Here is a 12,959-nt window from a genome sequence, read left to right on the forward strand (position 1 = left end):
GCCCTAACAGACCATACATCAACTGAAGGCTTGGGTATTCAGCGTTCATATTATGTATAAATCGCAGTATGTGTGTGTGTGTGTGTATATATATATATATATATATATATATATATATATATATATATATATATATATATATATATAAACACACGCACGCACGCACACACACACACTTATGACTGGCTTTGATGTCCAGGGTAACAGTGGAAAGTTATTTTTTATTTTCTCAGGATTCTGCAAAAGAAGTTTAAATGAAATCGTTTGTAACATTATAGGTCTACCTACTGCCATGTTTAATACATTTAAAACATCCTAATGAATAAAATGTTATTTTCTATAAACAATGTTTTAATTAGAACATGGCATTACACACATATAAAGTCAAGTGCAATTTAGCTCATTTGAAACCTAAACCCTGTCCCAACTGTGTGCCAACAATTGTATCAACTAGCACACAAACTGACTGATGCTGCACTTAAAAGTTTTATCATTTTATTAAATATTTTATATCAAAACAATGAAACACTATCAATACAAATAATAAATGAGTCCGTTATTTTATAAATCTTGGATCAGCGACCCGAAGGTGAAGAATCAGTCTGAGAGGATCAGAGAAGCTTCTGATCTAAGTGCCGACATTTGGTGTGTTTTCATGCAAACTCTGCAGGGCGAGATCTGACCACTTCATCTCTTGCTCTTTGACGGACTCTGTCGACCCACCATTGTCCTGCTCTGCTTCTGGAAGTTCACTCTGTCAGGAGAAAGTAACATTATGCAGTTTAATGGCAAACACGATATTATACAATTCATATATAATCAAGTTATGCTCAGATAGTTTAGGACAAATATTTTCGCCTCATATTAAAACAAAACATCGTATTAAAATGTATTTAATGCACACACTCCACTGTTGACTGCCGTTTATTGATATGTTTATTTTACTTTGGGCATGCGTAAATCGAACTACACAAATCAAAGCTATAAATATATATAAGAGGTCTTACCAGTGGGATTGTCACATCCTCGTATGGCAGCCTGTCCTCTCTCCAGGCATCATCTGTGAGATCAAGAACTCGTCCATCTCTCTGCACTTCACTGTCCATGATTAGCTTGCACGGCAACACACAGTCGACAGATCAAACGACGCTGAAACGCTGTAGTGTAAGTTATGTTGCGTATGTTTATACGAAAGCTCCAAAATCTCTGAAAATTGTAATACAAACCCGTGAAGTCTCGTTCCCAGCGCTGTCGTTTGTTGTTGTGTCGCGTTCTGATGACGACATATCCTATGCATCAGACCTTTTCTAGCATATACATATCTGGGCACCTTATACATACATTTCTATGTTGTCAGCTATTTTTCGCATTCAACATACCCACTGAGTATGGTAAAGCAATGACAATGAACCTTTTTATTAATGATAAGTAGATGGAAATATGTTTACTAACGTAAAAACAAGCAAATCGTTTTTACGTTTTCAGTCAACAAATGCTTATTAATTATAGCATCGTGTACTTATACGCAAATATATAAATAAATGGATATAAAAATCCACAAATCCCTGCATACATAAATGTAAATAATTAATAGTGCTTGCAGGTAAATAATTAAATTAATTCATTCTTGAACGTCATTTCGTATTTACTTTTCCTCAGCTCAACATGCTGAGAGCCTGTCAGTCAATAATCAGAAGCAGTCAAAAAAATTGTATGCAACTTATTTCTAACGATCAACCAATGATGGCATAAAGACCGCCCTCTGATGATTGACAGACAGCTCTCATTAGCATGTGTAGCTGAGGTAATGTAAATATGCAACTACGTTCAAGAATGAATAAACATTTAGAAAGGATTTAAATTTCCCCAACATTCGTGTAATTTATTTATTTATAAATGTCACACTATTAAATATTTATATATTTATTTATGCTGGAATTTGTGTATTTTTATATACGTTTATTTATTTATTTGCGTATTTATTTATTAATTATTTTATTTATGCAGGAATTTGAGGATTTATTTACTCATTTATTTATATATTTGCGTATTTATTCATTTATTGTTTTTGCAGGTTTCGTCCTACATACAAATCTATATTTGAAATATCTATATTTGAGTAGATAAATTCGACGCACTTATAATGAACCCACTGAACCCATTCACAAGATGCGTGTATATATATATATATATATATATATATATATATATATATATATATATATATATATATATATATATATATATATATATATATATATATATATATATATATATTTGGAAAACTGTATGAACTAAAATAAATAATACAAGTGATCCAAAATATTTAGAGCAATTAAAACGAAAAACACTCAAAATGTGTAAATTTATATAACTAATAATTTAATAAATATACTAATACAGATGTTTCTGCAGCCATTGTAAAATAAGACGAAAAACGTAAGACAATTACGTTAGACAACAAATGTATACATGCTATACATTAAAACAATATAAAAATTTTGTAAATGTGTAAAACATATTTACCTGTATTCCTCTAAGTCTACAGAATGCATTGTAAAAGCCATGCGCGGAGGTCGGGCAAGCGAAAACGACAATTACGTCAAGACGTCAAATAATCACCGAATCATTTTCAGGCGGTTCCTTAAGTCGATTTGTTCGAAAGAACCGATACACAAAGGGTAGATGTATTAACCGCTCAACTAACACCATGACCAGATCTCGCATCTGACCAATGAGCTGTGGGTAATCGAGCTCGCGCTGTGAGGAAGTGAGCCGCTATTGGCTGCATCCGTTTGTGCTACTGCAGTGAGGGTTTTTACTTCAGCTGTTTTCTTCGCTGTCGTGTATTCAAAAGCACCTTTACAGGTAAGCTGACTGTTTCCTGCAATTACAGTATTAGCTTTGACTATTTGTAATCAGAAATAACAGGCTCTGCATTCAATCTTGATCCTTTTTTTTGTTTATATTGTCTTAAAAGTATAAAGTTACAGTTTACTATACTGGAAAAGGTTCACTTGAATGTTTCCAGTATTCTCCGTGTTTAAATGATCACAGTAATGTTCAAATGATTTCCTCTTCACTCACGTTTTATGTCAAGGCATGTTTTTCATCCACATGTCAATTTTGAGACCTTTGGCTATTTTGTCATGTCATACAGTGTTTTTGTTCAGTCTACTGTAAAGAAAACATCCAAAATACTTTATCGTTTGTCCTTTGTCACACTTTATTTATTTGTGCCTGTAAATTTCATCTTCAATACATATTTGTAAAAGCTGTTTTCTCTTGTATTCATCCATAAATATCTTCACTTCAGCACTTATATAATGTTACTTTTACAGTTCTGTCTGTACTCTAAAGCAGTTTTAAAGAGCGATATGTTTACACATAATTTACCAGATTCCAAACATTTTACTGTACAAAAAATGTGAAAAGTATTTAATGGCATTTTTAAGTATTTTCTGAAGTATGGAATGATAAAAAGAGATATTCAAATCCCTCTGTAAAAATATTTGACTCTTAACATCTAAAATGTAACACATTTTTTGAAGCTCTCTTCATGCAATGTTCATATTTTTGTACTAGAATTGTATGCACATAATTGCACATTTTTGTGATTCATACCTTAATCAGTCATCTGGAAAAGTATGGTGATAATTATTAGTGGATGTTTTTTTTTACCCTATTCACCTGCACTGTCTTGCCTCAATAACACTTATGTTCTATTCGTCTCTAAGGGTGAAAGATGGACCTTGTGCTGAACGTTGCAGATCATTACTTCTTTACTCCATATGTATATCCCTCATCATGGCCTGAAGACAATCCTCTGCGCCAAATCATCGGTCTGATGGTGGTCACTAACCTGGGTGCTGCAATTTTATACCTGGGCCTGGGTGCTTTGAGCTACTTTTTTGTTTTCGACCACAAATTAAAAGACCACCCTCAGTTTTTGGAGGTTTGTTTCTCAATATAGTTTAGAATTAAGATTTAATTATATTATATTCATTTATATTGTTGTTTCTACTAACAGAATCAGGTTCAACGTGAAATAAAGTATGCTTTGTGGTCTTTGCCCTGGATCAGCATACCCACAGTAGCACTGTTCTTTGCCGAGGTCAGAGGATACAGCAAACTCTATGACAGAGTTGATGATTCTCCTCTTGGTAAGAGATTATGATGCTTCTCAAAGTTTGTGCTAAGAAAGGGTTACTTGAAGGAATCTCTTGCTTTATCAATGGAGTCATAGTTATTATTTACATTGTTTAGTTATTTTATAAAGAGCAGGCTATAACCAATAACTTTGAAATTTAAACAAAATTGGACACATTCAAAATGATTGAATGTGAAATTCCTAATATTATAAAATGCCAGTCTGTCAGATGTGCTTTGGATAATTGTGTTGCCATGGGCACAACAATCTCAATCTCATTTGTGCTTATTTTTGTTTTTTCCAGGTTGGTCAGGGCTGATTTTCAGCATGGTCTCTTTCCTGTTTTTCACTGACATGTGCATTTACTGGATTCACAGATTCCTTCACCACAAGTTGATATATAAGGTATCTGTAATGCATATTTATGCAGTTCAATTTAAACGTATGTAAAGACAGTGCCTGGGTTATTATTCCTGAAATGCTTTTCAAATTGTTTACAAAAGGAATGCAATATAATTTGAAGGTTTAAACCTTTAGACTAAACATTTATCTGAAACTTGTGCAGGCACAGAAATTAAAGGTGCATAGGAATCTTTAAGCAAAGTTCTAATATAAAATAAATTGAAATTGCATAAATAATAAAACCTTCAGAAAGTTATTACACAATGTGCACATATAACAAGAAAAAACGACAGTAAACTAAAATATATAAATGTATTTTATTGTAGTAAATTTTGTAATACAATAAGACTTTTTTATTGTAGTAAATTTTGTAATGTTTTATTTTAAAATTGCAGATCTTTATTGTTACTTATTTACTGCTATAAAATATTTTTTGTATTATAATTTTTTAATTAATCATTCTTTAATTTAGTGATTTTAATGCTCGTGGCATTTTATAATTTGAGTGTTAGGTTTAATTATTTTAATACCTCAACTTAATATAACAATTTAAGTTCAAGCCCAAGTAGTGAATGATTTTGAATTCACTAGTATTCACTTATTTATTTAGTGATGTTGTGTGTTATTAATATAAAATAAACAAATTTCTTTCTTTATACAAATTTAACATCTACATGATAGGTACATAATAAAAGTCATTAACCTGCATGACTTAAAATACAATCCACTTGTTAAGTGTGACGTCATGCGAAGTAGCTTCCGGCTCCAAGTGCTCTATCAAACTGTATGGGGAGACTCAACAAATGGTAATAATAAACGTTTACAAAGCGCTGTAATACTTATGAAAATCCCGATCACAATATATATATATATATCCATGGCTAATATCCGATAGCCAGAAAATTATACATTTTTTATAAATTGTTCAAATATTGGTGTCTGTGATGCAGCAAGACTAAAAGTGGTCATAGAAGAATACTTTCTCAATTCAAATGAGTAGCGGCTTGGATCAGGAAACATTATTTCAGACCAGACGTCACAACTTAACAAGCAGATATACTTACAATTACCAATAAAAGTCTTCTTAGCTCTGTACTGCATATAAAGCCGTTCTTCATTATTTCACATATTTACCCATGGACAAAATATCATTTAAATTATATCTAAAAATAATATATAATATAGTTTTTTTTTTTTTTAATATATGAAGTATAACATGTAATTTAACAATTTAACATGTTTATTTTTCTTTCCAGTATTTCCACAAACCACATCACGTTTGGAAGATTCCCACACCATTCGCCAGCCATGCTTTCCACCCTGTGGACGGATTTCTTCAGGGCCTGCCGTACCACATCTACCCCTTCTTCTTCCCTCTACACAAGGTTCTGTACTTAATCCTGTACGTGTTCGTCAACATATGGACCATCTCCATCCACGACGGGGACTATCGTGTACCTAATGTGATGGAGGAGATCATCAATGGCTCCGCTCACCACACTGACCACCACCTCTTCTTTGACTACAACTACGGCCAGTACTTCACGCTGTGGGACCGCATTGGAGGATCCTACCGCTACCCTTCAGCCTTGATGGGCAAAGGGCCACACGACCAAATTAAAAAATTGATGGCAGAAGGGAAACTGAACTCAAACAGCTCAAAGGGCCACACTAACAGTAATAATAAAAATGGCATTCACGTCAAGAAAGAATAGGTAGGCAGGTTTCCAGGTAAGACTTTTGCTCTTAAATGGATAGTTCACCCAAAAATGGAAATTTGCTTGTTTATTCACTCTCAGGCCATCAAAGATGCAGGTGTCTTTATCTCTTCAGTAGAACATTAAAAATAATTTTTAGCTGAAAATGAATACCAGTTTCTCCTGATGATAATACAATTCGGTCTAACACTCTAATACACTAAGTGCACATAAGCGATGTGGGGTGTGTAGACTAAAGTCCATGCCAACATTAAAATTTAATAATAAAAAATAAAAAACATGGACTGATGCTCTTTTAAATTAGTTAGTGGGCTTTTTAAGGTTGAAATCTGAAACCACTTGGATGTGCACCAGGGCTGTGCGATTAATCCAAATCGAACTGCAACCGCAAGTTAAATCACAAGAGAATGTGATATAAAATATATATGTATTATTTAATTTCCCTTGTCCAGAGCAAATGCGTGACTGCCGTCTGTGTGTGACAGTCTTACCAGCGAACCGAACTATGCGGAACACCCACAAAAAAAACAAAACAAGCAAACAGGTAAGCGCGGACAAGTGGGATGATTCTGCTGCTTCAGAAGCATTGACAGATGATTTAATATTAATAAAAAAACAGCATGTCTGTAATATGGGAATATTTTGGTTTCAAAGTAACAGACACGAACAAAAACAGGAAATACAACATTCAGCACCTAAAAAAGCACCACAAACAGCCAAATGAGGAGTGTCTTGCTAAAAAGTCAGCTGAAAGTATTGCCAGTGGCACTCAATAAAGCAGCAAAGTACAATTTCAGAGTTGTTTGCAGCTGTTACATCGTATGAAAAAAGCATCCCGAAGGCAACAGATAACTAATGCCATAACTCACTACTGTTGGCTCTAGAGAAAAAATTGTGTTTAATTCTGAATATTTATAAGCAAATTTGAATAAAAGTTGGAGTTAGTTAATACCTTTTCTGTTCCCTTTTAACTAACACTCACTGCATTTTGGCAGTAAGAAGCTACGATACGGAATATTGAGCTAAAGTTTAACTACAAAATTAAATCGCAAATCAAATCGCAATATCTGTTATAAAAAAAAGTGTGCGGCTCTAAAGTGCACAATCACAAAAACCTTTGCAATTTTCACATTTGTATGGGTGGTGATGTCTGTTTCTTAATCACAGTACACCCATTTAAGAAATGGTCAAAGATACGTACAGCATGGCAGTTTTAATGCAACTTCATAAAAAGAGCCTCCTGAACATTATTTACAACAAAATAACTTACTATATTCTCAACCTGGTGTCATGGTGGTTAACACTGTCGCCTCACAGCAAGAAGGTCGCTGGTTCGAGCCCTGGCTTGGCTGGATGGTGTTTCTGTGTGGAGTTTGCATGTTCTCCCCGTGTTCGTGTGAGTTTCCTCAGGGTGCTCCGGTTTCTCCCACAGTCCAAAGACATGTGGGTGTAGTGAATTGAATAAACTAAATTGGCCATAGTGTATGTGTGTGAATGGGTTTTTATTGATGTTTCCCAATACTGGGTTGCAGTTGGAAGGGCATCCGCTGTGTAAAACATATGCTGGATAAGTTGGCGGTTCAATGCGACCCCTGATGAATAAAGGGCCTAAGCCGAAGAAAAATGAATGAATGAATTCCCAACCTTAGTGAACGATCCTAATCATGTTCACTACTGTCCGATTTGTGTTCTTGTTCTCAGTCGACAAGACTGACTTCACAGATTGCACACACACAAACATAATATAACTCTTTAATATGTAGCAAGATAAGCACAAATGTGTAGTCTAGTCCTCCTTGTGTGCAATAAGCATACAAAACAACCCTTGTGCATGTTTGTGTCCATGCATATGCCAATGTTCTTCAAGGAGACCACACTCCAAACAGTCATTGACCATATTCTGTTTGCTGTGGAATATAGTTTAAAGGTAATACTGGTGTAAATAGTTACTTTACTATATTTTAATATAGAAATTTAATATATTGTCAATATACCTTAGCTAATGGTATTATTTTTGTTTAGCCTGTAATTTCTTTATTTTCTTAACTTTCAGGGAGTTGCTAGCTGTTGACCTGCATTTTATGAATCATCGAGGACAACAGGTTCAGCTGCATGGCTTAATTCTACTGAAGTAAAATGTCATTTCACATGGCCTGAGGTAGAGTAAATTAGCAGCACTATTGAATTGTTGTGTGAACTGTCCCTTTATAAATGTCCCTATTCATAAGAGACAATATACTTAGCACTGAAATGATCCGTTCTGCATAAAATTGCCAAAAGGAAGCAATAACGAAATGTCTATCTTTGCCAAATAGAAACATTTGCTATGGATACCCCTCTTGGTATTCATGCGTTTGTGTAACTTAATATGAATTACTTAAATTAACAGGCTTCTATCAAGCAAGCGTCTATAATTTCGCTGTCATAAACATTCAAAGAATGTATGAAGATTGACAGGACTATCCCTTCAAATGAACTCACTTCACCTCTCCGTTAGCACTGACTCCGTAGCTCTGTTCATCTATAAACTGATCAATGGTTCAGAGAGCAGGTGAAGGGTTTTTACTGATCTACAGTCGTCTTGTTTTAAAAGAGATTCTGTGGTTTGCTTTTGATATCATATGCACGTTCTTTCCAAATAAATTGAGCTCTATATTTCACTGCTGGTGTAATATCGTGATTGGCAATCCGAGGTTATGTCAGGTTATGTAGTCAAGCACTCTATTCTTTAGAATGACACACGCCATATTGCTCGAGTTACAGGAATGTTAATGATGGACTTTGCATCTTTGAACCCACTGACATCTTATTGTCCTTTTGTAGCGTAGCAACAGCTGATCGTGCACCTTCAGGGCAAACACAAGAGGGCGCTGTTGCATCACACATAATTCACTGCACACTTGTGATTAAAGGTGCAGAAGAACTGTAGTTTTATTAACAACCCAAAGCATTGAAAAGGACAGCAACTGGCAGAATTTTTGTTTTCATCACATTTACATCACAAAAGGGCAGATTTTATTGCTTGTTAATAAGGTGTGGGGTGGAATAATCGTACAACTTTATTAGCGCAAAACAAACAAACTCAAATTAACCATATTTGTTCTTCATTATTTAAATGAGGAGAGAAACCTCTAGGCAATGCATTGTTAGGCAAATCTAATTCATGCTCCTGTTAAAAAAATCCTGGGAAGCTAATTAGTGTCTATGGCAACTGTTTATGATTTTTATGACTAATGCATCGCTACAAAGGTTACAACAAGGGATTAGCATTCAAACTAAGATGTAACTGACGTTGAATCACTTGTTGGAGATGCTTGCAAACTTTAGGATGAGCAGTTATTTTGTTTACAAGGAAACGTAGATGACTTGCAGTCAGTAAGAAAAGTTCTTTTACAGAAGACAAAGAAGTATCTAATCAGGATAATAGTTGAATTTTGAGGCTTTATCAAAGTGAGCGAGTAATATTTTTCCGTTTGTAAGATGTTAAAATCAGATGCCATTATGCTCACTTGTTCAGTTCTTTGTAAATGACACAATCAACATTGACAGATTTAACATAAATGAAACACCTGCATTTAATCAGTTTGCAGTCGAAAAAAACCACATCACTTTTTCCCCATTTAATATTTTTTCTCTCAGAAATACATCACAATACAGAAGTAACTTTTAGTTCATGCAGACTTTAATGTTAACAAAAGGACCTTTATTAGAGCACAAGTATGGAATATTGACAGATTTTTATGTTGAAGCAGAAAAATTGTTATGCAAATGATGTCTAAATTTATGACATTTGTTAAAGGGCACCTATGATGAAAATCATCTTTTGAAAGCTGTTTGGACAGAACTGTGTGTAGGTATAGTGTGTCCACAGTCATATTGGAGTGATATAAACACAGTTAGTCTTTTTTTTTTTTTAATTTCCTGACGTTAAAATAGGATCCAAATCCCTCCCATTTTGAGTTCCACCACAACGTGACGTAGGAGTTTGGTTTTCCCTGCCCACCGTATTGATTGCCAGACTTGTATTATCATGTTTTTGTAGTAATGCGTATAATCATATCAACAAGATGGGATGCGCGCAAAGCAACTGGGATTAAAAGATCTGTTTAGCTCCCTGTAATCATCTGCACCTCAAGAATGAGTTTTACAAGTTTAAAATGTTTCTAAAACAGTGCATGTTTGTAATAAAGACAGTAAAATCACTACGTAATTCATCACCACAGCCGCATAGTGTCAGTAGAATTACTAAAGAAGATGCGGATGAACTTATACACTACATTGACATTAGGTGTGACCCATCATTGCAGAAAGGCTTGAATAACTCCACAATAAATATATCAAATAACAGTTGGGAAAGTTCTTACTGTAGTAAGGGAGATCTGCTCCATTCTTGTCTGTCACTGTGCTGTTTATCTACGTGAAGGCTACGACTCCAACACACACATGGGAATAGTAGGTGGGGAGAACTAACTCGTTTGCAATAAAGGCACAGGCAACAAAAACAGCTACAATGTCTTAACAGCTCAAATTTCCCAGATTTTAAAAGGGATATTAAATAATCTGATGGGTATTTTGATCTGAAACTTTACAGACACATTCTGGAGACACAAAAGATGTTTATTAAATCTTGAAAAAAAAAAAAAAAAAGTAACATAGGTGCCCTTTAAGTTTGGTTGTGTGTGGGTGTATTTTCTGTTTCATATATACACACACACACACACACACACACACACACACACACACACACACACACACACACACACTTATATATATAAATATATATAGTCTATAAAATGTATGCAGAGTTCAGACCACAGCCATTTGGATACAGAACAATTATATTTTTAATATCAGTTGATACTATATGACAAACAATAATAAACATGCATTCAAATAAAAAGGGCTTGTGAATTTAAAGCAGCAGATGACCTTTACTTGAAGTTCAATACTCTTTTCAAAGATAATTTAAGGAAAATGGATATCTAAAAACAACTGATTATACCTTCAGAAAAATGATGGTAACAATTTACAGAGGCTAGCAATCAGCGAAGTAGGCTATAAAAATATATTATTCTCATGTGAGGGTTGCTGTACAGTTTACATGAAATTGTACTTGCAAACTGTATGTGCACCACTGGAATTTTGTTAAGGCTTAAGCATATTTTTTATGCATATGCTTGCCTTTTAAAGTATACTATTTGACATAAATTGAGTTTCCTTTAGGGCTTTTCACTTTACACTTGAGAATGACCGCTTCGAAGGGATTAGGGCAGGGATAAGCCCTTCTGAATGGAACACAGTGTGTGACACTAATCAACTTCCCTGTGCAAAGGATCGTGGGGTCTAAAGTGTCCATTCTTTTAAAGTGGCCAGTTTTAAGCACTTTGGTGTGGAATGCCTCTTCAAGTTGGCAGTTATGATAGTTTTCACTGCGAATGTCCCTTTTGGGTGTGATCCATGCAGATTAGAACACACCTTAGTAAACATACCGAAATGTTTCACACATGCGCATTGCCTTTAATGGTGGTGTTCCTCATCTTTGTTTTATGGTATTGCCTTCTTTAAAGTTGCAGTGCACGTGACTTATTTTTATTCCACTACATTGATGTGGATAGCCTTGTAAATACTCCAAGAATAGCAATAAGTGACACTGATATAAACTCTTAAGCACAGTGACGAATTCTGTCATCAGCTGCGCTCGTCTTTGAAGCATCTCATCTACCAAACGGTCTATTTTTTTCAGTGCTCTCTTTGCAAAACATAAATCAGAAGCAGTTCATATGTGTCCATTTTAATTTACTAGCACATGCTCAGAATATGTAAACGGTTATCATTTGCTGGTGAGTGTGGACGCAAATAGATCTTTAGATTTGTATTTAGCATCATCATTTTTAGTGTGTAAGGCTTATGGCGTGCTTACACTTGTCCCCACTCCCCTTGCCACCGAGGGCCTGCACTCACACTGCATTTTGCCTTCCGATCCGGAGAACAATTACCTCATCGATGATGCAACTGATCAGTTTAACAGAAGAGAAGCGCTCTCGTGGACATTGCTTTAGCTATGTCGTTTTGTATTATTTTTAGTCGTTTGGGATGCAGTGACACATAGTCATATATATTTTGCAGAACAGATCCACAACTTTTGACGCTCATAAATTATCAGAAAAGTTCTCATGCTGCACATATTAAGAGGTTTGTTGAAGGTGTAGCTGATGTGCAGCGATGGATTTACGTTCATTGAAAGTAAGAATGATTAATAAATCTATATGAAACAGTGCCTTAACAGTGATGTCGGGTCTTCAGTTTCACGCTCAGGCATGCTTTGCACTCACATTACAAGCGTACCAAAGCCCAACCGAACCGAACCGTGCTCTGGCACACCTCTTCCAACTGGGCCAGGGCTGGCCAACTGAACAACGCCTGGGCCCGATCCGAAGCACCCACACTTGACAAACAAACCCAATATTATCTGGATGCAGCCTTTATAATGCAAGCTGAGATTGAATCTCTCAGAGATGCAATGTCAGGCACAATGCACTCAATGGAGCTCGTGACATCACTTTGATGGGTAGGGTTAGTGGTGGGATTAGGTGAACCCATTCAAAAGCATTGCATGTAGCTCATATTGCGTCTGTACCGAGTCTGCAGCCAGACCCCCTCAACGAACCAGGAAGCACGCCTGGGCACGG

At 35.3% G+C, this 12,959-nt stretch overlaps 2 protein-coding genes across 4 annotated transcripts; one reads left to right on the plus strand and one right to left on the minus strand.

The window, feature by feature from the left end:
- Window positions 1-478: 478 nt before the first annotated feature.
- On the minus strand, window positions 479-1,279 carry anapc13 (anaphase promoting complex subunit 13). Of its 3 annotated transcripts, none has more exons than XM_056446591.1 (3): window positions 1,227-1,279; window positions 1,008-1,149; window positions 479-754 (listed from the first exon to the last, which is right to left on the minus strand). In XM_056446591.1, the coding sequence occupies exons 2-3, from the start codon at window positions 1,104-1,106 to the stop codon at window positions 629-631; spliced, it is 225 nt and encodes a 74-aa protein (XP_056302566.1). In that variant the 5' UTR covers window positions 1,107-1,149; window positions 1,227-1,279; the 3' UTR covers window positions 479-628. The 3 variants fall into 3 exon arrangements, with proteins under 3 accessions (XP_056302566.1, XP_056302564.1, XP_056302567.1); XM_056446589.1 differs by having other exon boundaries at window positions 1,008-1,157; window positions 1,227-1,273; XM_056446592.1 differs by having other exon boundaries at window positions 1,008-1,112; window positions 1,227-1,270.
- Window positions 1,280-2,803: 1,524 nt separating this feature from the next.
- sc5d (sterol-C5-desaturase) lies at window positions 2,804-6,784 on the plus strand. Its single transcript, XM_056446926.1, has 5 exons — window positions 2,804-2,868; window positions 3,738-3,955; window positions 4,031-4,163; window positions 4,455-4,555; window positions 5,809-6,784. Exons 2-5 carry the CDS (start codon window positions 3,746-3,748, stop codon window positions 6,265-6,267), a joined length of 903 nt encoding a protein of 300 aa, XP_056302901.1. The 5' UTR covers window positions 2,804-2,868; window positions 3,738-3,745; the 3' UTR covers window positions 6,268-6,784.
- The last annotated feature ends 6,175 nt before the right edge of the window (window positions 6,785-12,959 follow it).

The sequence above is a fragment of the Danio aesculapii genome, chromosome 21 (genome assembly GCF_903798145.1).
Source record: "Danio aesculapii chromosome 21, fDanAes4.1, whole genome shotgun sequence".
NCBI classification, from domain to species: Eukaryota; Metazoa; Chordata; class Actinopteri; order Cypriniformes; family Danionidae; genus Danio; species Danio aesculapii.

Excerpts from the sequence above, each read along its gene's own strand:
- sc5d (XM_056446926.1), top strand. The coding sequence starts at position 3,746 with ATGGACCTTGTGCTGAACGTTGCAGATCATTACTTCTTTACTCCATAT. Across the intron at positions 3,956-4,030 it reads ACCACCCTCAGTTTTTGGAG|AATCAGGTTCAACGTGAAAT; the intron begins GTTTGTTTCTCA and ends TTCTACTAACAG. Across the intron at positions 4,556-5,808 it reads ACCACAAGTTGATATATAAG|TATTTCCACAAACCACATCA; the intron begins GTATCTGTAATG and ends TTTTCTTTCCAG.
- anapc13 (XM_056446591.1), bottom strand. The coding sequence starts at position 1,106 with ATGGACAGTGAAGTGCAGAGAGATGGACGAGTTCTTGATCTCACAGAT. Across the intron at positions 755-1,007 it reads AGGATGTGACAATCCCACTG|AGTGAACTTCCAGAAGCAGA; the intron begins GTAAGACCTCTT and ends TTCTCCTGACAG.